Consider the following 25,163-nt stretch of genomic DNA (forward strand, 5'->3'; position numbering starts at 1 on the left):
ATAGAACAACGAGATTTTATTGACATCAGTACTTTGTAGGTCCACCACATGCAGTGATTCGTGCAGACACCCTTCTTGGCAAAATGTCCACAAGTTCCTGGACAATAACAGGCGGTATGTTTTGCCATTCCGCCTTATGTACAGTGACATCATAGAAGGTTGAGTTGGCCTAGAACACACCTCCAATTTGTCCCAGAGGTTCTCAATGGGGTTAAGATCTGGACTCTGATCTGGCCAATCCATTCGGGTTACCGAATTTTCTGTATACCAGTCCGGCATCGCCCTGGAAACATGACAGGTGGCAGTGACATTAGTTGTTTCCATAGAAATGCACGTGTATGGGCCTCCCTGCGAGGTGTTCTTGTCGAAACTGGCATATTAGTGGCCATTTGGAACTCGTGTGCAATGGTAGGCATTTTGTTTGCTCGGGGATGTCCAATCACTTTTGTCTACATAGTGTAGTATATAAATATATAACAACCAAAGTCATACAGCTTAAGGATAGATCTATCTATATATATATATATATATATATATATAAAAATATAATAAGGGCACAGTCGTGCCCTTGTATTAAGGCTGCATCTAAAAAAAATTATTTCTCTATAGAGAATTCCGGAGGGGGGGGGGGGGCAGGGTGTTCAAGGGGATACACCTCAAAAGCTATTAGATGTACGGATCTGAAACTTGGTATGGCCGGGTAGAACTGTCACTGGTTGCTGCATGCCAAATCAGGGCAAAAACATAAAAAATTAGAACATGAGAGTAATCTAAACCTCCAACTGTCACTTTTTTCTGACATTCTCAATTAGAACAACTTTTCTGCTGTAGCCTATGGGGGATTTTTGGGAAGGCAAAACTCAGGGTAGGGGTGGAATTTAGACTTTGGGTTTGTTTTATTAGGTAGCTATTGTACCAGGGTACGTGCGTTTGGGGTTCATGTAAATTAGAAAGTTACAGTTTTTAAACTATTACCTCAAGAATGCACCATTGTAGAGATAGGACTCTTCAACTTGTTGCGCAGCTGCAGTAGGGGCCTCCAGCAGGTGTAATAACTGTGGCTTCATTTGGGTGCACCAAGTTGGCTGTCATTCGCGGGCGATAGCGGGGGCCAGATCCGGGGGGGAAGAAGCTGGCGGAAAGACGTGCGCGGGGGGTTTGCGGGCCTCAGCTGTGGCTTGAACCCGGGACAGTAGCGGGCTGCAGCGGTGCAGGCGGCAGAGCGGACGGCGGTGGTGCAGGCACTAGGCCCCGTGGCAGGTAGCAGCACACAGAATGCAGACTGGATCTGGTAGATCCATGATACCTGGTTCTGTTTAAAAAAAATAAAAAAAAATGGCGTCGCCCCACCACCCAAAAACCAACCAGCCCCAGTACTGGTTGTGCTAAATACAGGGGAGAAACGACATAGGGGTCCCCCGTATTAAGCACAACCAGCACCAGGCTTTTCAGAACCTGTCCTGGCTGCCAAAATATTGGGGGACAAATAACGTAGGGGTCCCCCATATTTAACGCAACCAGCACAGGGCTGAGCTGGTTCTGGAAATACAGGGGGAAAAAATGCATAGGGCCCTCCCGTATTTCCCAGAACCGGCACCGGACTCTGTCTAGCAGGGGGGGGTGATGCTACAGCCAGGAGAGCCCTTTCACCGGGCCCCCCAGCCGCAGTATCACCCCTGACCGCTAGTCAGCCCAGGCCGGGGATCCCTGGGGAGTTGGGGACCCCCCCAATAAAGGTGTCCCCCCTCCTCAGGGCACCCCAGGCTTCTGGGAAATACAAGGGGGGGGGCCCTATGCATTTTTTTCCTCTGTATTTCCGGAACCAGGACCGGCTCAGAGCCCTGTGCTGGTTGCGCTAAATACGGGGGACCCCTACGTCATTTTTCCCCCCGTACTTTGGCAACCTGGACAGGTTCTGAAAAGCCTGGTGCTGGTTGTGCTTAATATGGGGAACCTCTACGTCGTTTGCCCCCTGTATTTAGCACAACCAGTACTGGGGCTGCAAAGCTCGGAGTTATTTGTTTTCTAGGGGGGCGGGGCTACGTTTTTTTTTTTTTTTTACACATTCAATTCATCCATCTGTGACTTATTGATTTGATTTTCTCATGTGCATACGCACTACCAGTGAGCCCTCTGTCGCCCACTGATGCCCCCTTTGCACTGCACCGCTGCCACTGCTCTGCACCACCGCTGCTGCTGCTACCCCACACGCCTACAGTAGTCTCACACTCTGCACCTCCCAAACCAACTGTCCCCTCTTCTACCTGCGTTAGTGTACCATTTTGTTGCCCTTCTCCCCTGCAGGTGGTCCGGTTTGCTCATTGAAACCCTGATAGTTAATAACTTTTTTAAAAAAGCTATGAAATTCCATAGACAAAAAAACTTACGGTTTCACATGTCCCATTACGGCTGCTTAGACATGATCTGAAAATTCACAAAACCTATTGATTTTCTGCCACTCAAACTTCAAAAAAGAAATTAAATTACGATCATTAAGACTGACGCCGTAATGGACGTGTTCCTTGCGCAATACAGATATGGTATGCCATCACACCCTGTGGTTAACGGCAGATTCAGCACTCTCACAGAATGAGATTGCTGTCACTCACAAAATGGTGGAGCTGCTATTTCCCAGAATTGTGTGCTCATCGGAATACACATATGCAGTCTATGCAACTGAGGTCAAAGCAGAAAATAGAGCTGTGCAGATGGGATAAAAGTGGTGTGGATGGAGGGAGGAGACACAGCAGCGTGTATAGGTGAGACACAAAGGTGCGTAGAGAAGGGAAGGTTAAGCAGTACAGAGGGGGGGGAGTAACCAAAGAAATGCAGATAGGTGGAAAACAGTGGTGCGGATGGGGGGAAACAGAGTGGCACAGTTTGGGGGGACAGCGACATGGATGGGGGAAGAGAGTGGCATGGACATGGGAAGACACAGCAGTGCAGATGGGCAAAGACAGATTGGTGTGGATAAGGGAATATAGACTAGCACAAATAGGAGAACACACAACAGTAGGGATTGAGGAAGACAGATTAGTTTGGATGGGTAGGAAGTAGGGGTGTGCACCGGCCACTTTTTGTGTTTTGGATTTAGATCTTTCTTCGTTTTTTGGATCTGGATTGGTTTTGCCAAAACCACCCTTCCGTGTTTTGGGTTCTGGGTTTTGTGTTTTGGATCTGTATTTTTTGGAAAAAAAGCATAAAAACAGCTAAAATCACAGAATTTGTGGGTTTTTCTGCTCCTATGATATTATTAACCTCCATAACCTTAATTTCCACTCATTTCCAGTCTATTCTGAACACCTCACACCTCATAATAGTGTTTTTATGTCCAAAAGGTTGCACCGAGGTAGCTGGATGACTGCTAAGCGACACGAGTGGGCGGCACAAACTCGCAAGCGGGTCGATGTTGCCCAAGTGCGCATGCGCAAGACGGAGGCGGCTCCATCGTGCCAAGCCGTCATTATGGGTCTCGCACCAAAGGGGGCGTGCTGTCGATGGTGATTGACAGCACGCCCCCTTTTGGTCAGTGGTGATGTCAGTGGGAGTGCTTTTGGCTCTGATAGAGCCAAAAGCACTCCAGGGCTTGCGGCAGCGAGACCCTACCGCAAGGTCTCGTTGCAAGCCCGATGGTCGCGATGGTCTTGACCATCGCGACCATCATTTTGGCCACTTGCTATAGCTGTGGGTGGTCACCCACAACTATGCGAGCGGCCAAGAGCCGCTCCAAAAAGGAGGTGAGACGGCCCTGATTCAGAGCGATCGCTCTGTCAGAGCGTCCGGCTCTGAATCGGGGCCAGTGTTTTCACCAGCAGGTCTTTGCACCTCTGCAGGCTTGTGTCAGCCGGAAAGAGAGACACCACATAGGCTTTAAACCTAGGATCGAGCACGGTGGCCAAAATGTAGTGGTCTGATTTCAACAGATTGACCACCCTGGAATCCCTGCAAATCGAATGAAGGGCTTCATCTGCAAGTCCCACATGCCAAGCGGAATCGATCCGTCTCAGCTCTTCTTTCACTTTCTCCAGCTGCTTCTGCAAAAGCCTGATGAGGGTAGTGACCTGACTCAAGCTGGCAGTGTCTGAACTGCCTTCACGTGTGGCAAGTTCGAAGGGCTGGAGAACCTTGCACAACACGGAAATCATTCTCCACTGTGCTTGAGTCAGGTGCATACCCCCTCCTTTGCCTATGTCATAGGTGGATGTATAGGCTTGTATGGCCTTTTGCTGCTCCTCCATCCTCTGAAGCATATAGAGGGTTGAGTTCCACCGTGTCACAACCTCTTGCTTCAGGTGATGGCGGGGCAGGTTCAAGAGTATTTGCTGGTGCTCCAGTCTTCGGCACGCAGTCGCTGAATGGCGAAAGTGGCCAGAAATTTTACGGGCCACCCAAAGCGTCTCCTGCACGCCCCTGTCGCTTTTCAGAAAATTCTGCACCATTAAATTTATTGTGTGAGCAAAACATGGGACGTGCTGGAATTTGCCCAGATGTAATGCCCGCAAAATATTGGTGGCGTTGTCAGATATCACAAATCCCCAGGAGAGTCTAAGTGGGGTAAGCCACTGGGCGATGATTTCCCTAAGTTTCTCTAAGAGGTTGTCGGCGGTGTGCCTCTTACTGAAACCGGTGATACACAGCGTAGCCTGCCTTGGAACGAGCTGGCGTTTCTGAGATGCTGCTACTGGTGACGCTGCTGTTGTTGCTGTGTAAGGTGATACATCTACCCAGTGGGCTGTCACAGTCATATAGTCCTTAGTCTGCCCTGTTCCACTTGTCCACATGTCCATGGTTAAGTGGACATTGGGTACAACCGCATTTTTCAGGACACTGAGGACACTTTTTTTCTGACGTTTCTGTACAGTCTCAGTATCACCTGACTAGTGAAGTGGAATCTAGATGGGATTTGGAACCGGGGACACACCTCCATCAATTGTCTAAATCCCACTGCACTAATGGCGGATACCGGACGCACGTCTAACACCAACATAGCAGTCAAGGCCTCAGTTATACGTTTTGCTTCAGGATAACTGGTGTCGTACTTCATCCTCCTCGCTAAGGACTGTTGGAGGGTCAATTGTTTAGTAAAAGTAGTTCCTACTTCCTCTCTGGGATGATGAACGACTCCCAGCAGCAACAGCGGCAACAGTAGGCGTAGCAATGCAGGATCCTCCAGAGGAATCCCGGATAGGAGAGTCAGTCATGCCAGTGACATGGCCTGCAGGACTACTTCTGATGCTGACTAAGGAGGAAATTGACGAGGAGGGAGTTGTGGTTTGCAGGTGCTTGGATACAATAGGATGAAGGGATTTAGGTGTCCCTGGACTGCTTACGGTCTTAGCCAAAGTTTCTGAACTTGACAGTAACTTTTCATGAACACGCTGCATGTGACGTATAAGGGAGGATGTTCCTAGGTGGTTAACGTCCCTACCCCTACTTATTTCACTTTTACATATGGTACATATGGCAAGACAGTTGTTGTTCGGATTTGGATAGAAATATTGCCAGACCAAAGAGGTGGAATGTTTGGTCTTCTGCTCAGGCATGACCGTGATGGGCTTTTTCATCCCATGGACAACAACTGTCTCCCCCGGAGCCTGATTTAAACAAACCACATCACCATCCGAATCCTCCTCGCCAACTTCCTCCTCAGCGCCAGCTACACCAGCATCCTCATCCTGTTGTACTTCAACAGTGACATCTTCAATTTGCATATCAGCAAGTGGACTGTGGGTGCTCCTTTCAGCACTTGCAGAGGGCGTGCAAATGGTGGAAAGAGCCACCTCTTCCCGTCCAGTGCTGGGAAGGTCAGGCATCGCAACCGCCACCACACTTGGACTCTCCTTGGGGATTTGTGATATCTTCTTAGAAAGCACAGTTCTTCGCTGTGCTTTTGCCAGCTTAACTCATTTGATTTTTTTAGCGGGATGAGGGCTTCCATCGTCATGTGAAGCTGAACCACTAGTCATGAACATAGGGAAAGACCTTAGACGTTCCTTGCCACTCCGTGTCGTAAATGGCATATTGGCAAGTTTATGTTTCTCCTCAGATGATTTAAATGTTTTTTTTAAGGTCATTTTCCTGAACTTTGTCATTTGGGATTGTATATGCCCTCTACTATGACATTGGGCATCGGCCTTGGCAGACGACGTTGATGGCATGTTATCGTCTATGTCATGACTAGTGGCAGCAGCTTCAGCACTAGGAGGAAGTGGTTCTTGATCTTTCTCTATTTTATTTTTATCGGAGAAAGTTTGGTCCTCCATTTATGTTATATTGATATATACGTGCGGCTAAGGCGCACACAAACACAGAAAATAATTTTTTATTATTGTTGGGGACTAGTGCACTTTGTGGTTTACACCACCCTTTAAGAAATGAGCCAGCCGGCTCTTTAATTATGGGACCCAGGTGCACGCTTGGCGCTGCTCCTTTGTTGATGCACGTGTAGCTACAGTGCACACAATTCACAAAGACAGAAAATTATTTTTATTTTTTGTGGAGCGCACTTTGAGGGTTACACCACCCTTTAACAGACAGACGCATGCTTGGCGCTGCTGCTTTGAGGATGCACATACAGTGCAGACAATTCACAAACACAGAAGAAAATAATTTATTTTATAGATGAGCCAGCCGGCCCTTTACTTATGACATAGGCGCACGCTTGGCACTACTTTGTTGATGCACGTGCGGCCACAGTGCACACAATTCACAAACACAGAAAATAATTTTTTATTTTGTTTGGAGTGCACTTTGGGGTTTACAGCACCCTTTAACGGTCAAGCCAGCCGGCCCTTTACGTATGACACAGGTGCACGCTTGGCGCTACTTTGTTGATGCACGTGCGGCTACTGTGCACACAATTCATAAAGACAGAAAAAAAAGAATTGTTTATTTTTTGTGGAGCGCACTTTGGGGGTTACACCACCCTTTAACAGACAGACGCACGCTTGGCGCTGCTGCTTTGAGGATGCACGTACAGTGCACACAATTCACAAACACAGAAAAAATATTATTTTTTTTGCACTTGGGGGGAGCACCCCTGATGGACAGAGCACCCTCTGGACAACACTACAGCACCCCTTTAGGACTGGGACACTGCACAGGACTTTGGAGTGGACACAGCCCCTATAGAGAACTGACTGCACAACACAGTCCAGCCAGCCCCTATGGACTTTGAAGTAGTGGACACAGCCCCTATTAACAACAGCAGCACAACACAGCCAGTCCCTGTGGACACAGCCCCTATGGACAACAGCAGCATAGCGCAGCACAACACTACACTACACTGCACTACACTACACTACACTACACAGCCCAGCCCAGCCAGCCCTAACTCCCACCCTCCCTCTTCACTGTCCATGCCGAGTGAGAAAATGGCGCCGACGCGGGTACCTTTTATATAGAATCCAAAACCTGCGAGACCCGGAAGGTGGGATGATGACGTTTTGCCTCGATTTCAGATCCGAGTCAGGTGGGAAAAGTCGAGCCTGACTCGGATCGGCCTCGGATTGGGGGGGCAAGGTGGGGTTCGGATTTCAGAAATCCGAACCCGCTCACCCCTAGTAGGAAAACAGAGTAGTGTGGGTGGGGGAGGAGACAGAGTTGCATAGTTGGGGGGGACAGAGTGGTGCAAATGGAGGAAAAAAGAGTGCCACAGAGGAAAGGAAGACAGCGGCGTGGCTTAGGGGAAGGCAGTGGTGCACAAGGAAACAGAGTGGCACGGATGCAGTGCGGTGCAGATGGAGAAAGACAGACTACCATAGTTTGGAGACCACACAGCAGTAGGGATTGGGGAAGACAGATTGGTGTGGATGGGGAGGAAAACAGAGTGTTGCGGGTGGTGGGGGGAGACAGAGTTGCATGGTTGGGGGACCAGAGTAGTGCAGATGGAGGAAGAAAGAGTGCCACAGATGAGAGAGAGACAGAAGGGTGGCTGTGGAGAAGGCACGGATGCAGGGTGGTGCGGCTGGGGAAAAACATTGGTGCGGATGAGGGAACACAGACTATCACAGTTGGGAGACCACACAGCAGTAGGGATTGGGGAATATATAGCAGCATGGAGGCTGTCGAAGCTGGATAATTGGCTGAGACAGGATCGGTTTAAAATTAAATCTGCGCAACGCCATTTTGCATATGGCAATAAGATGCCATTTTGCGACTAGCCGCCCAGCGCCATTTTAGTGAATCTCGCCCATTATAAGTACATACGGCAATGCTATTATTTAGCGTTGTGCGATTGCCACGCAATAGAAAGAAGTTGAAAGTCCTCACCATATAAATACAGACAGTCACTAAAACATATAAAATGATTAACCCTGCAAGACACATACCATGGTGTACTCCACAAACACGTAGTCGCACAACGCTAACTAGCATCTTTTCCCAAAATCCCAATACTTACACACTGCACACTTACATAAAAGGTTCCCTAGCATTAAAGTGTAATATTCACGGTTTATTCAGTATTATTAATGTTGTGAAATAAATGTAATTTGATAGGTAGGAATCGATAAGGCATATAGGGGAAGAAAGTGTACATGCAGGGCCGGTTCTATAATTACGCATGGTACGCAGCCGCGTACGGCGCCACATAGTGGAGGGCGCCGTGGCTGCGACCATGCTACTTTATTATTAAACACAATACAGCCAGCAGCTGATCTCTGGGTGGGCAGCGGGTGCCGGGCAGACTGTGTCACTCACTGACAAAACTGCCTGCACATCACATCAGCGGCTGTTCCGCTGCTCGGCAGACACGCCCCCTTTGCATGGAAGGGGCACTAGCGACACTACAAGTCCCAATGCAGAGAAGCCGTTCAGTCCTGCCTCCCCCTTTGCACGTGTAGTAGGCAGCGCGCTAGTGTGATGTCATAGGGTCACGCTGCAGAACTCACAGATTGGTTGCCAGTGACAGTGTAAAGAGGAGCTGGCTCTGGCTGAGGAGCAGCAGCCAGCAACAGACACTTCACCAGTCAGACAGCGGCAGTCAGTGTGACACTACCTGACAGGAAACCCGGAGATGAGGCAAGTGAGCTGCACATGGATGGACCAGGCAGGAAGGTATGTGAGGAATTTAAGTCACTCACAAATGATCCCAGAGGCTCTCATGCAGAACCCGGATAGTGTCTGTCGGACTGACAGCTGCAGCTCGTTAAAATGGGCTACTGTACTGGTACTGCTCCACGGCTCACTTCACAGAGACCGTGGTGCCTGATACTCTTCCCACTCTGGTGGCTGTGAGGTCAGACAGAGTGGCGAGCAGCTTATTTATAAAGACCCTTGGTCTCAGGAGGAGAGCAGCTTATAAGAGCTCTGCTTCCTGCACTCCACGTAATATCTTCCCTTCTCTCTATCTGAATATAGTGTCAGTCTCTGACCCCCCTAAATGTTTGCTGACTCTAGTACATATCTTCCTTTGATCCTCAATGATCCTTCCTTTCTCTGTGTGCCCCCAGATTCCTATGTGTCCTTTGCTTAGCAATTTCAATTACACACAATGCAGGAAGCATGGTTGAAGTGGATATGGTGTAAGGCAGTGGTTCCCAAACTCTAGGGGTCATTCGGACCTGGTCGCAAACACCGATGTGCTCGCAACCGGGTCGATGGGTAGCTCTGCGCACGCCCTCTCACTCCGGAGCTCGCTACAAAAGGGGCGGCTGTCGATGTTAATCGACAGCTCGCCCCTTTTTGTAGGCGGGCCGGGGCAGTGGTTTCCAAAACGGAGGCGTTCCTTAAGGAACGCCTACCGTTTTGTGGGCGGCCGCACTGACATCATCAGTGATGTCAGTGGGGAGCTTCCTGCTCCATCAGAGCAGAAAGCTCCCTGGGGCTTGCGAGTGCCCAGACCCAACCTTAGGGTCTGGTCGCAAGCCCCAATGGTCGCAATGGTGATCACCATCGTGACCATCACCCTGGTCGCTAGCTAAGCTGTGGGTGGTAACCCACAGCTTAGCTTGCGACCAGGATGCTGCACCAAAAAAAAAGAAGCGCCCGCCCTCATTCAGAGAGAGTGATCGCTTCTTGTGACCGCCTCTGAATGAGGTCCTCTGTCCTCGTCACCCTAATGGTGCAGGATTTAAGGATATCCATGCTTGACCACAGGTGACTTAATTAGTACCTCAGACAATTTAATTTAACCACCTGTACTCAACTTTGGACATCTCTAAAATCTGAACTGTTGGGGTACCTTGAGGAGCACGTTAGGGAACCTTTGGTGTAAAGGTGCGTATCCACTACACGAGAGTGGAACGACTGTACGATTACAACATTGTAATCGTACAATCATTCATCACCCTGTGCAGTGGATAATGTGACCACACTGAATATATCTTTCAGTGCAGGCACTCTCCCTCATCCCCGAACATGCACAACCTGTCGGTTGGCCTGCATGTTCAGGCGATGACAGATGCCAGCAACGACCAGCGGTGAGCGCGCATCGCTGGCCGTTTCCAACATTTTACTGTAGATTAATGAACGATTGAATGATAACGATGTCGTAATTGTTTAATCACTAATTTTTCTCCTGTAGTGGATACGTGCCTTAAGGATATGCACGCGCACTTTGATCCCTTAACTACACCAAACACCTAAACCACATAGGACAGTCCCACTTAAATGCACAGGCGACTGCATACTGTCTCTAAAACTCAACTGAGTAAAGAGGTCAGAGGAATGTGCGCCCCCCCCTTACTTTGGCTGTCCTAGTGCTGATGATCTGTTTCTACAGTGCCATTGCTGCTGCCTACATCATCCCCAGCACATGGACATAATCAGGTGATCTGCAGTGTTTTTTTTTTAAAAGCGGGTAGCACTTTAGCAAATTGAGAATATGGCTTCCCCCAGTGTGAGCCACGAGCTCTTTGTTTCAGTCTGTATACACTGAGTGTAGCCGTGAACATGCAAGTGGTGTGGGTGGGTATGGTGGTCAATATGGTGCAGTCTGTATTGTGTTTTTTTTTTGATGGTCATAAGAATGTTCACAGTATTGTAAGTAAGTCACTTGGATGCTCTGTTCTCTATTTTATTCCCTGGTATGCTTCCTGTATTGTATATAGGTCCCTTAAAATGCCTTTTGTTGTTGTCACTCTGAACACAATAATGGTCTACTAATCCTTTTGGTCCGGCCTGCATGACACTACTTTCTGACCTTTCTCCAGGTCCACTTTAAAGGTGGGTACACACAGAGTCGTAACTAGACTTTTTGGTGCCCTGTGCCAGAAAGAGAATTGGTGCCCCCACATTCCTCTAATGGGGGCATAATGCACCCAAAAAAGGAGACTGGTCTCATGGGGAAGAGATAGGAGAGGCCAGGAGATGCTGGGGATGAAAGAAGAGGAAGCTACAAGTGAGAATGATAATAAACAGAAAAGTGACAGGTCCAAACAGCGCCCCCTGCCCTGCGGTGCCCTGTGCCATGGCACTGGTCGCACTACCCTAGTTACGGCCCGGGGTACACACTGGAAAGATATATCTGCAGATCGAGTGATCTTCAGATATATCTGCAGATGATGGTCGTTCATATACACTGAACGACCATCATATGTCTCTTTTTCCATGGGTCCGCTAGCCGGAACGGGGGTGGGTCCGCCCCCTCTCACCTCGGCTGCCACTGCCTGTTTACAGGTGATCTGCTGATCGCCCGTACACACTTGCCGATAGACAGATATGTCTGCAGAAATATCTGTCCATCGGCTTTGCAGCACAGCCAATGCGACATGTCTGTGAATGCCGAGGTTCATAGACATATCGCTGGTAAACACTGGCCGACGGGCAGCAGATCTATTGGCCGATCAATTGATCGGCCAATATAACTGTCAGTGTGTACCCATCATGGTTCAAAGTCTACAAGGGACTTGCTATGGGCAGTCAATGATTAATATGGTGTACATGGGTTATTTTTTGGTTGTTATTTGATAATGAATGTACAGTATAGTGTCGTCATTGTCATCTGGTAGTGCACGGCTTTAACATGATGCATGAAGGGGTGTAAGGAATTATTATGGGAAAATAATTTACCAGATTTTTCTGTCCAGAAATTAATTAAAAAGTGTAAGGATTCCAGGTGCTAGTATAGAATTATAAATTGTTATGCATTAGTATGGAGGTGAAAGCAGTGTGGGTTGGGACAACTAGTAAACATATATTCTGAAAGTGAAAGGTACATTTTTATAAAAATACTTTTTTTTTATATAAATTAGTAAAATGGTTTAAACAATCCTTCATTTAATAAAAATATTCCACAAATAAAGCATTTTTAAAAAAATATTTTTCTTCTGGATACTGTTAATAAAACAGGCAGAACTGGCACGCTCTTCATAAATACTTATTGCAGATGGCAATCCCCTCAATATATAGGGCAAAGTCAAATCTCGCCCTTTAGCCAGCAAAAATTCCCATTTAGTTCCATAAAAAGGGCTCATCTCCCTTTGATAAAATTTCCCCACAGTGTGTTTTATACTTAAAACCACTATTTGAGGATGGTTTACTGTTCAAGGGCCAGTGTTCTGGTCTGTTCTTGCCCCTAGGCTGAAATTTGCCAGCTAGCCTCTGTTGCTACAGAAAGTAAAGAGGGGATCTGCAGGTAGTCTACAATGATGATATTATTTCTTAGTGCTGCTCAGAGCAAGCAGTGAATAAATGCCAAGCGCTTGCGCGCTGCATCTATTCAATGGAGAGAGGTACTAGGGGCATGACCAGCAGCTCCCAGAGTTCTGGGCATGCATCCAGCGTGACAAAAATGGGTTGTGGCTCGTAGGTACGGCTTTCCCTCGAGACGACGCCCTTTTAATTTTTTTATGTGCTTGCCAAAGTGTTGAGGGGTGCCAATTAATATATTCGCTTACCAAAAAAATTGGTCTAGGGCCGGCCCTGTGTATATGCATAGACAGAATATGATATTTTTAAAAATAAGGGAGCTGAACGTGTATTCTAAATGAGATAAATGTATGCAGTGAGAAGGATGTTGGAAGTCAGTGAGATTGTTTTGGTGATCAAATGGAAAGATTGTGGGCACTGAGTGGGATGTGGGAGCCACATAACTGCTCAAACCTCAGTTGCATAGACTGCATGTGTGTATTCCAATGAGCACACAATTCTGTGAATTTGCAGTCACTCACAAAATGGTGGAGCTGCTATCTCATTCTGTGAGAGTGCTGAATCTGCAGTTAACCACAGGGTGTGATGGCATACCAAATCTGTATTGCGCAAGGAACACGTCCATTAAGGCGTCAGCCTTAATGATCATAATTTCATTGCTTTTTGAAGTTTGAATGGCAGAAAATCAATAGGTTTTGTGAATTTTCAGATCATGTCTAAGCAATCTTAATGGGACATGTGAAACTGTAAGATTTTTTTGTCTATGTAAAAAAAAAAAAAAAAATTATATATATATAATATTAGGGGTGAGCGGGTTCGGATATCTGAAATCCGAGCCCCCCCGATCCGAGGCAGATCCGAGTCAGGCTCGACTTTTCCCGCCTGACTCGGATCTGAAATCGAGGCAAAACGTCATCATCCCGCCTTCCGAGTCTCGCGGGTTTTGGATCCTATATAAGGTACCTGCGTCGGCGCCATTTTCTCACTCGGCTGTGGACAGTGAAGAGGGAGGGTGGGAGTTAGGGCTGGCTGGGCTGTGTAGTGTAGTGTAGTGCAGAGTAGTGTTGTGCTGTGCTGCGCTGTGTTGCTGTTGTCCACTACTTCAAAGTCCATAGGGGCTGGCTGTGTTGTGCTGTGCTGCTGTTGTTAATAGGGGCTGTGTCCACTACTTCAAAGTCCATAGGGGCTGGCTGGACTGTGTTGTGCAGTCAGTTCTCCATAGGGGCTGTGTCCACTCCAAAGTCCTGTGCAGTGTCCCAGTCCTAAAGGGGTGCTGTAGTGTTGTCCAGGGGGTGCTCTGTCCATCAGGGGTGCTCCCCCCAAGTGCTAAAAAAATAATATTTTTTGTGAATTGTGTGCGCAGTAGCCGCACGTGCATCAACAAAGTAGTGCCAAGCGTGCGCCTGTGTCATAAGTAAAGGGCCGGCTGGCTTGACCGTTAAAGGGTACTGTAACCCCCAAAGTACACTCCAGTCCAAACCAAAAAAAAAAATATTTTCTGTGTTTGTGACTTGTGTGCACTGTGGCTGCACGTGCATCAACAAAGGAGCAGCGCCAAGCGTGCGCCTGTGTCCCATAAGTAAAGAGCCGGCTGGCTCATTTCTTAAAGGGTGGTGTAACCCACAAAGTGCACTACTCTCCAGCAAAAATAAAAAAATATTTTCTGTGTTTGTGTGCGCTTTAGCCGCACGTATATATCAATATAACATAAATGGAGGACCAAACTTTCTCTGATAAAAATAAAATAGGGAAAGATCAAGAACCACTTCCTCCTAGTGCTGTTGCTGCTGCTGGGAGTTGTTCATCATCCCAGAGAGGAAGTAGGAACACCACTACTTTTACTAAACAATTGACCCTCCAACAGTCCCTAGCGATGAGGATGAAGTACGACAGCAGTCATCCTGAAGCAAAACGTATAACTGAGGCCTTGACTGCTATGTTGGTGTTAGACGTGCGTCCGGTATCCGCCATTAGTGCAGTGGGATTTAGACAAATGATGGAGGTAGTGTGTCCCCGGTTCCAAATCCCGTCTAGATTCCACCTGCATCCTCAAAGCAGCAGCGACAAGCGTGCGTCTGTCTGTCAAAGGGTGGTGACACCCTCAAAGTGTGCTACACAAACAATAAAAATATTGTTCTTTTTTTTTCTGTCTTTGTGAATTGTGTGGGCTGTAGCCGCACTTGCATCCTCAAAGCAGCAGCGACAAGCGTGCGTCTGTCTGTTAAAGGATTACATCGGTGACAGCATCCAAGTAGGCATGTCAGACAGTCCGTACCTGTACTGGCAGGAAAAAGAAGCAATTTGGAGGTCCCTGTACAAACTGGCTCTATTTTACCTGAGTTGCCCCCCCTCCAGTGTGTACTCCAAAAGAGTGTTTAGTGCAGCCGGGAACCTTGTCAGCGAAAGGCGTAGGAGGTTGCTTCCACAAAATGTGGAGAAGATGATGTTCATAAAATTAATTATCAACTCTTCCAGGGAGACCAGCCTCCAGAACGTACAGAGGGACCTGTGGTTCCAGCGGGGACGAATTAATACTCAGTGAGGATGAGGATGTACACACTGAAGAGGGTGAGGAATCGGTGGATGAGGAGGATGAGGATGACATCTTGCCTCCGTAGAGCCAGTTTGTGCAGGGACAGATTAATTGCCAGCTTGTTTTGTGGGGGCCCAAACGAACCAATCATTTCAGCCACAGTTGTGTGGCAGACCCTGGCGCTGAAATGATTGGTTTGTTACAGTGTGCATGTCCTGTTTATACAACATAAGGGTGGGGGGGAGGGCCCAAGGACAATTCCATCTTGCACCTCTTTTTTTTTCTTTGCATTATGTACAGTTTGGGGCCTAGTTTTTCAAACTGCCAACCTGTCTGCCACTGCAGTGTCACTCCTAGATGGGTCACGTGTTTGCGCCGCCCACTCGTGTCGCTTAGCATAGTCATCCAGCTACCTCGGTGCAACCTTTTGGACATAAAAACACTATTGTGAGGTGTGAGGTGTTCAGAATAGACTGGAAATGAGTGGAAATTAAGGTTATTGAGGTTAATAATAGCATAGGAGCAGAAAAACCTACAAATTCTGTGATTTTAGCTGTTTTTATGCTTTTTTTCAAAAAAATACAGATCCAAAACACAAAACCCAGAACCCAAAACACGGAAGGGTGGTTTTGGCAAAACCAATCCAGATCCAAATCACGAAGAAAGATCCAGATCCAAAACCAAAACACAAAAAGATGCTGTGGTTTAGAACCATAGGGAGCTAAAGCAGGAAGAGGGAATAGGATTATGCGTAACAAAGATGTGATGTTGGGGCGCTTAAACTTTAATGCTGTGACTTTAGGCATGGCTTGCAAACAAATATGAAACAGCATTATTCACACGGTTGGTAAATACACACAGTCAAACCATATTACTGATATGTACAAAACAGCACGGAACACATACATGGTCAGTAATAAGAGCTGGTTACTCACAGATGAGATGAGCACCTTGTTTGAACTTCTTGCAACAATCACAGAGATGATGAGCCGGTATATGATGACAGAAATGAGAGCCATGATAACCACAGAAATCTGTTAAGAAGAAAATATAGGGTAAGCATGAGGAGATGAAAGGGATTTCCCATTTTTGGACAACCCCTTCCTAATCTAAAATTTCCTCCACATGTAATTAATAGGAGAGGTCCCAGCTCCAACGCACCCCCTGTGCCTGAAACAGAGAGGCAAACAGAACTGAATAACAAGAGGAATCTCCTATTACCTCTATAATACAGTATAACTATAGCCAGATACCAGGAGTAATGCAGATAAAATGTTCACTCTCAAGGGGTGTGGTATAACTCGTCTACATTCAGATGGTCGACATTCAATAGGTCTACACCAGCACAGGCACTGAATGTCGCCAGGCAGAATATTGACACAGTCAATAAGTCCACAGAGATTTAGGTCAACAGAGTTACAATGTCGGCAAGTTCAGAATGTCAACATTTAATATTTTGACACCAAAATGTAGACAAATGTTTTTTTGCCTAACCCTAATCCTAAACCTAGCCATAAAATCATCAAAAAAACATATGTCAACATTTTGGTGTCTACGCGTTAAACATCGACATTCTGAAGACGTAAAAAAAATGACTGTCTCAACCTTCTGAATGTCGACTGGTTACCCTCTCAAGCGTTACTGTATAAACCTAGCACAGTATTGCAGTCAGTCTCTTACCATCAATATGATCACCATGAATCCTGTCAGGACTCTACGTAGACGTATAGCATCTGGAAAATACGGTTCTATCACCCCAGTGATTGGATTGCGCACAGTAAGAGGAGCTAATGCTGTGAACTCAGGACGAGGAGTCTCCTGAAATAGAAGTTTGTTACACAGATGTAGGTACAGCTAGTTACCGACTGAAGGCCACCATTGCTCTATGAGATTATAGTCAGTAACCATCATATAAATAGTGTTCAGTGCAACATTTTCTAAATCTGTAGGTGAGAATCCGGAAACCCACTTATACAAAATACATTTTAACTGAGTGGTTGTCAAGGTAGACTGACTGATCACATGACAGGCTTCTTCTAGTGGTTGCTTGACTATTAGTAAATATATATACTATATATATTGTTTGTACTATGACACATAAAAATAAGGCATTATATGAAAGGAATGCTGGGATGTCTGGTAATCAGAGAAATATTATGCAAAATAGGCATAAATAAAGTGCATAAGTGAAGCACATTACACATGCACAGTGACATTCGGCAAAAATAGTGGAACTGGAGAGAGCCATCCATGAATATCATTGTATGTTCCAGTGACAACTCCTATATATTTATTTATCGTATGTATTGAAGTATACCATATACATGATGAGTCCCCTGTCAAATATGTTGTACTTGTATGTGTAAAGTAGGCCCCTTGTTGTGGTACAGGACATCGTGGCAATGGTAAGAGAGAATAGCAAAGGCATACAATGCAGAGGGTGGCCCTATGGCAGTCATATCTCCCACCTCTATGGTGTAAACCATACCATGTGATGCCACCATCATGATCATTCCTAGTATGTTGCACAATTAGTGGAGAGAAAGTTCCTTCAAATCAACTATTTAATTCACCTCAATGTCCTGGAATTCTGAGCAGTCCCATTGGTAGGACAGAGTTGCATTCAGTCTCTTCCAGTACTCTAAGAAGGTCACTGCCCAGACTGACATGAAGAAACTGAACAGCAGTGTCCCTGCATTGTCAAACAGCACACCGACCTGTAGGGATCAGACACACACATTATGTAACACACAGATCGCTAGGGGAGATGTATCACGCTAGGAGAGAGATAGAGTGGAGAAGTTGCTCAAAGCAACAAATCACCTTCTGTCATTTCAAAGACTGTGCTAATAATACATGACAGAAGTTTATAGGTTGCTTTGGGCAACGTCTCCACTTTATCCCTCTCCAAGGCCTGATACATCTCCCCCTAAGTATCCAATATCACATATAACGTACAGCCTTGTTTCTGCATCAGAACTTACATCAACCTAATTCCCTTCATTATCCAATAGCAATTGTAACTGGCGACACTGAGGCTCATTATACGTCTGTTGTTTTTAGCATATAAATGACATTTCCATACTGTGCATGACAGTGCACCACAAATGTATACCCAGACATCCATGCCAAGATTTGGAGAATCTGCTACTTAGGGCTCCTTATACCTGGTAAACAGGAACCGGGCAGGGAAGGAGCGGGCAAGCGTAGGTCGAGTACAGTAAACTTGTGTTCTTGTAACTCTGAATTAATTAATTAATTAATTAATGATGAATATCAGCTGTACTGCTTCTGATTGGCTGATTGTGCATTGACCTCTTCGACTAATAGCCAGTGAAGGGGTTGGGTACGGGTTGTCTGTGCTCCAAATCCTGGAGAATCCTGACACCGGCATCCCAACGAGGCTAAAATACCGACACAGCGGCTGGTAAGTACCTGAACCCTACCCCTAAACCTAACCCTCACTCCCTGCAGCCTATCCCTAACCCTCCCCCCTCGCAGCCTAACCCTCACCCCTCGCAGCCTAACCCTCCCCTCCACCTAGTGCCTAACCCTAACCCTCCCTCTAATCCAATACTTACCATCGGGATGCCAACTACATCCCCCCTGAAGACATTAGGGACTTGTTTGTTATTGCCATATGGTCTGTTTATACTACTTATGTGTCCGACTTTATACACATTTTTCCTACATACATCAAATGTGCAAATAAATCCACCTGTAAGTGAGCCCACTTGTGTTCAATGAACACCCAAAAAATCGAAATACATTTAAGGACTGATAAACATGTTAACATGTAACTGTGCCAATGGGACGTAGTCATCATGTTGACAATCACAATGTCAAAAGGTCTACACCATATGTTGAATGTCATAATGTCAACATGATTAAAATGTCGACACCTTGACCATGTTGACACTGTCAAAGTGTCAACACATGAAATGTCTACACAGTTAAAAGATCAACAATAAAAAATGTTCAGGTTTGACTTAAATTGGGTATCAACATTATATATCTGTCGAGATTTTGAACATGTCGACATTTTGTACCTGTTGACATTATAGTGCCTTTATAATAGATGTCAACATCACGAAACATACCGAAATTGTTCTAAAATATAAGTAAGCTCCACATGATCCCTAAAAAGGAGTAGGATACATATAAGTGAAACAAAACACTATCTGCAAGAGGGGATGCGGTCAATATCCCGACCACAGGCATTCCGGTGGTCAGAATGCCGGTGCTGGAATCCTGACCACCTGTGAGAATCACTGCGTCCCGACCTCCAAAATCCTGAAGGTAAGTAGTGGGGTTAGGGGGTGGGTTAGCGTTAGGCTCTAGAAAAAGGGTCAGGGTTAGGCACTAAGGGGGAAAAGTTAGGTTTTAGGTTGCTGGGAGGGGGTGGTTAAGTTTAGGCACTAGAGGAGGTGGTTAGTTTCAGGTACTGGGGAGGAAGGGTTAGGGTAGGGAGAGGGGAGGTTTAGGATACTGATCGACAGCTGTCGGTATCCTAACCCTGTTGGGATACCGGCATCAGGATTCTGACCACCGGCATCCTGTACCCATCCCATGCAAGAGAGATCTAATCAGATTGCCATGCAGTATTTTGATGACGGACAGAGTACAATGGTATAAAGTATTAGCTAAAAGCTTTCCTATCACACCGACAATGTAGCTATAACACAAGACTGGGTCTGAGACAGATGCAAGTGGAGATGCCGTCCGATTTTGTGGATTTCATCATATTACGCAATCAGTGACTTTGCTATGCCCTGGATCAGGCAAACGCACACAGACAGTGATTGCTAGTATGTATGGATTGATCCATCCAATGACGAACCACACTTTCCATGGAAAAGAAGAAAAGTCAAATCGAACACCAGGATCCCCCAAAACTTTCCTGGCCCCTTACACATATACCCCCTCTCATGGCGGCCCTGCATCCAGCTCCCAACAACATACTGCACGTAAAAAATCTATGTGGATAAAAACTTGTAACTCTGCTGGAGACTATTTTTTTTTCTTCTTAGGACTGTTGTTGCTACGTGCCTTAGATTACTAGCCTACAATTTTGGAAGTGACAAACCCGTGGACATTTTAACCTATGTGATTCTTCCACCCTCATTTATCTTTTACAACCTCTCTATATATTCCTCTTTTTTTTGCTTGTATCACCTAGAGTACACCACATTCCAATACATGCACCTTTTGCTACTATATTGTTCTAATAAGAGATTGCGAGAAAGCTCTGTCCCTGAGAATCCAGTCTCAGCACTTCTCAGGGTATTTTTCGATCTAATGACCATGTCAATATTCTGGCTGTCGATATTCATAACCTGTCGACATTCTGATGTCGACGGTCAGATTGTCGACCTTCTGAATGTCAACAAGTTGACTGGATACCATAAGAAGAGCTGATTTGACAGTGTAAGATGGCAATCTTACACTGTGTTCTGAACATTTAGAGGAAAGTACTTCTGAAGAACATTGGCATGCTGTGTATACTGTCCTATTCAGAACACTCCAAATATCTACTTGCTTCAAGACACTGGCATCTGCTTGCATCTTGTGACGACCAGAATGGAGCAAACTGCTATTCCATTCTGTGGCTGTTCTGTCTCAAGCTCACTGCAAGCTACCAAGTGCAGATTGGACCATGGTGTGTGACCAGTGGAGGAAATAGCTGACACCAACCAGGAGGTGTTGCTGCAGCAGGACCACACAAACTCAGAAGTGGATCCAAGTGCTGGTGTAGAAGCCTGGGTGGAACAAGTGTTTCCATGTGTCGGTGTAAAAGGCTGGAACCTGCCCACAATGCAGTGGAAGGAGTCTGTAACAGGTGGTTTTTGATGGTGTGACGGAATCTATAGGAATGGTGAAGTTAGTACATTCAGGTTGGACAAATAACTTTCTCTATGTAAAACAACTCTGTAATCACCTGGCAGAATGAGGCCATGTAGTTACAGATATTGGCAGCATAGTGGTGAGATAGTCCCAAAAGGTTTTTTTGGACACCAGATTGGTGAAGCTGAGTTACTCAGGAGAGGAGTAACTGCAGGACAGGAATATGCACAGGATGGCAGCCTAACAACAGGAACTAGTGAGAACCCCAAGCCCACCCCATCTCACAGAAGCCATATTAAACAACAACCCTCACCACAACAGCCATCCCAATGTTCAAGACAGGGTGGGATCGATACCCTAGCTGAATGACTGGGAGAATGAGCAATTAAGAATACTTATCATCTAGAAGTGCCACGATGAGTGGGTTTTCAGAGATTCTTTACCAGGTGCTGCACCCAGATAAGGATGCATAAACTTTTCCAAGTTTGAGAACAGTTTTGGGGACATTTGCAAGCTTTTAAAAGGAGTTTCCCAAGCAAAGTGTGGGTCAGATACCTAGTGCCCTGTCGGCACAGAGAGGCACTGGTGGCTTATCGTGGAGTGGCTACTGGCCACCTAAAGGGAGAGCTATAACAACTCACAGTACCACTCTTTATCACTCCTACGTCCTACAGTTAACAGTTCTGAGACTTACCAAAGAGCCTTCACATCACCAATGAGCAGTTCACCACTCAGCTGAAGCAGTACATGGTGAAGTGGATGAAAGTGCTACCACCTGGCAATGCACTGTTTTACCTAATGTGCCAATAGCAGTTCTACCACTGGTGTGCCACAGAGGTGAAGAAGTGGGTGCAGGCAAGTATGTGGCAATTTGGCAACATGGGCAAAAGTGCTTGACAAATAGCCAACATTGTGGGACTGTACAAACAGGACGACACCACTCTTTTGCTCATCACCCCACAAAACAAGTATCCACCAACCCAGGTGCTTTTAGCCAGCAACTACTCTGTTCTGTCCCTGTGAATAATCAGAGACCACCAGAGCCGCAACTGGACATGAAGTCCTATGACTCCAAGCACCCTAGACGCATACCCCAAATCTGAGTGCTGGAGTCCAGCTTGCTTGTTTGACTTGTGTAGGTGAGCCCAAAGAGACTGTTCCCACTCCAGTCATTCCAAATGAGTATAGCGAGAAAAAGAAGGACTGTATGCATAATATACCGAACATTGGAGGAGGTTTAGGTATTTATCATTGAATAATAGGAACTCCTAGCTCAGTGATTTTCAACCTTTTTCAACTCGTGGCATACCGAAGATTTTAAAATTGCTAAGGCACAGCATCATTCTCCCATGAGGAAAAAAAACACACATTGGCCCCATGGGAAAAAACACTCACAAATTGGCACCGCACAGGAAAAAGAACAGATATTGGCCCCCACAGAAAAAAATAAAACACACTGGCCGCTACAGAACAAAAACAAACACATTAGGCCCCACAGAAAAAAATAAAACACAATGGCCCGACAGAAAAAAAAATGTAAAACAAAAAATGGTCCTCACAGAAATAAAACAAACACACACATTGGCCCCCACAGAAAAACAAAATCACATTGCTCCCCACAGGAACAAAACAAAACACATTTCTCCCCACAGAAAAAAAATTACATTGGCCCCCACAGAAAAAATAAAATAACCAGCTGAGAGGGTTCACTGTTGTCCCTGTCCTGTCTCTCATCAGCTGGGGTTGCTCAGTCACACTCACTGACTAAGCACACAGTGAAGAGCTGGGAGAAGTGTGTAGGTGGGCGTGCAACACGTCATGCGTGTCCTACGTCATGCCAATGCATCTTCATAGGTCACGGCCCGGGTGCGCCTGAGCCTCCCAGAAGAGGCCAACATTGCCCAGACCAGCAGTATAAGTAAAGTCAACTCTGACTTCGCTTACCTCGCAGCACACTTGACAACCGCTCGCTGCACTCTAGTATGCCACGGCACAGTGGTTGAAAAACGCTGCCCTAGCTATTCATTTTTGATTCTAGCTTATTTCTCTCTTTTGTGACACAAAAAAGCTGTAACATGTGGCTGGCATTGTGCTCACCTTGTACTGCTCACAGGTGCTTGAAAGATTCCAATATGGACATATGCCACAAATAGGACACATGTAGAACATTTCATTACTCCCACAAACTTCTTTCCTGACCAGATAAAGATAGACATGACACAAAAGAAAATAAGGATTCATTTTTATTTTCACACTGATATTATTGATGAGCTGGAAGTAAGTGTATTCCACCAGGTTTCTAAGATTTAAATACTGTAGTACTATTGCCAACTTTATTTGGTACACTCATTCATCATCATTCGGGAGTGTTCCTCATATACAGTATATGCACACAAGGAGAATTACCTCCTCCAGTGTCATTGGGGGATGCACTGTGTATTGTATGGCGGTCACTGGAAGACACTCTATGAATTGTATGGCAGTCACTGGTAGAAGCTCTGTGTGTTGCATGATGGTCTCTGGGAAATGATCTGTGTATTGTATGGCAGTCACTGTGGGATACTCTCTATAAGTATGTATGTGACGGTCTCTGAGGAATCCTCTATGAATTGCATGGCATCACTAGGGCACGCTCTGAGTATTGTATGTGGATCATTGGAGGATGCTCTGTGTATTGTATGGTGGTCTCTAGAATGCTTCCTGTACTTTATGTTACTAAGATAATCTATGTTCTGGGTACAAGTAAGCCGTGAACATTTTTTTTACACTGCAAATAAATAGGCATTTTAAGTAATATTTTTATTATTTTACAGTGGACATTGGGCACACTAACGCATGTTGTACTCACGCAGGGATGTCAGTGGTCATCAGGTAAAAACCCACCATGAAAACAATGGTACCAACTACAGCAGCAGGAAGGAGACATGTAGTATACAGACCTGCAATGTTAGAGGGGAAATCATGCATGATAACAAACAATAGACATCTGCAGACTAATGTTATCACTCTGGCTATCACTATTAGTCTTCGCACCCTATATAGCCTGCACATTGTGTTATTACACTGTAACTGCTCCTACTATGACTTATATACTCCAGTATCAGGCTGATCTGTGCAGCTGCCTCTTGGAAATGTTAGTGGCCCATTGCCCAGTAACACTAATACTAATACTTTGGGGCAGATTCAATTACCTGCAAGATGCCGCTGGAATGGCTTATGGTAGCTTTACAGGATGTCTCTCTGTTGATTTCTGCTACTGTAATTGCACTTAAGAGTCACCGGCAGCTTGCTTCCAAATTAATTTGCTGCTTTACATTTTAAATGCCCATTTCCTATTTTGATTGGATACTTTATGCATCTATTCACTAATGGTCATTAACAAAACCAAAACAGGCCAACAGCAAAAATGCTGGTTATGATAACATGGGGGGTATTCAATTCAGTGTAATTGTCATGTAGTGCCTGTGCAACACTTGTGGCCAGTAAGATCTCTATTTTCCCTTGCTTCTCAGAGATTTGAGAAGTTTGGTTATCATATTAAGGCCGGGATGTACTAAGGTTGCGGTGACCATCCCGTCAGTCACCGCAACCTTGCTGATGATCGCACATGTACTACTAACATATGCGATTATTATCGCAAAGGACAGCTCTTGTGATAAGAGCTGCCCTTTGCGAAGTAGCCGAAGCTGGGTGACGGGGTCTCCGTGAGACCCCGCCCCTCCGAAGCCCGGGGCTTTCTGCTGATGACCTGTGCAGGAAGCCCCGGGCTCCTCCTCCTTCCTGCACCCGGAAGATTAGGAGGAGGAGGCGGAGAAACCAGGAGGAGCGCTGGCCGGCGACCAAGGACAACAGGTGAGTGGGGGCCAGCACTGGGCCACGGCGGGAGGTGGTGAATCGTTGGGAGCCGGGTGCGGTAAGAAGCCCATAGGCTTCTATAGGGTAACGCCAGGTTTTTCTGCCGTTACCCTCTGCACCGATAAAAGTGCGGCCGGGTCTTAGTACATATGGAAATGCGGTAAAACCCCCGAAAATGGGGTTTTAACCGCATTTTTCCTTTATTGCATCCCGGCCTAAGCATTATTGTGTACAGTTGAACATTGCAGTGGCACATTGCACTGAACTGAATTCCCCCAATGTGCCTATTTTTGCACAAACAGGCACATTTATACGGACTATCTGGCCAAGATGGCTGCCA

The 25,163-nt window shown here is 46.1% G+C and overlaps 1 protein-coding gene across 1 annotated transcript in view; it reads right to left on the minus strand.

The window, feature by feature from the left end:
* Nucleotides 1-25,163, minus strand: part of ANO7 (anoctamin 7) — a 202,114-nt gene that overhangs the window by 82,613 nt on the left and 94,338 nt on the right. Inside the window, exons 9-13 of the mRNA XM_088479281.1 lie at nt 23,817-23,907; nt 23,066-23,162; nt 17,698-17,841; nt 16,805-16,942; nt 16,060-16,158 (exon numbers count right to left, since the gene is read on the minus strand). Of these exons, the coding sequence (XP_088335407.1) occupies nt 16,060-16,158; nt 16,805-16,942; nt 17,698-17,841; nt 23,066-23,162; nt 23,817-23,907 (569 nt within the window). The remainder of the gene's footprint in view (nt 1-16,059; nt 16,159-16,804; nt 16,943-17,697; nt 17,842-23,065; nt 23,163-23,816; nt 23,908-25,163) is intronic.

This window comes from Taudactylus pleione, unplaced genomic scaffold (genome assembly GCF_031769625.1).
Source record: "Taudactylus pleione unplaced genomic scaffold, aTauple2 ptg000229l, whole genome shotgun sequence".
Lineage (NCBI taxonomy): Eukaryota > Metazoa > Chordata > Amphibia > Anura > Myobatrachidae > Taudactylus > Taudactylus pleione.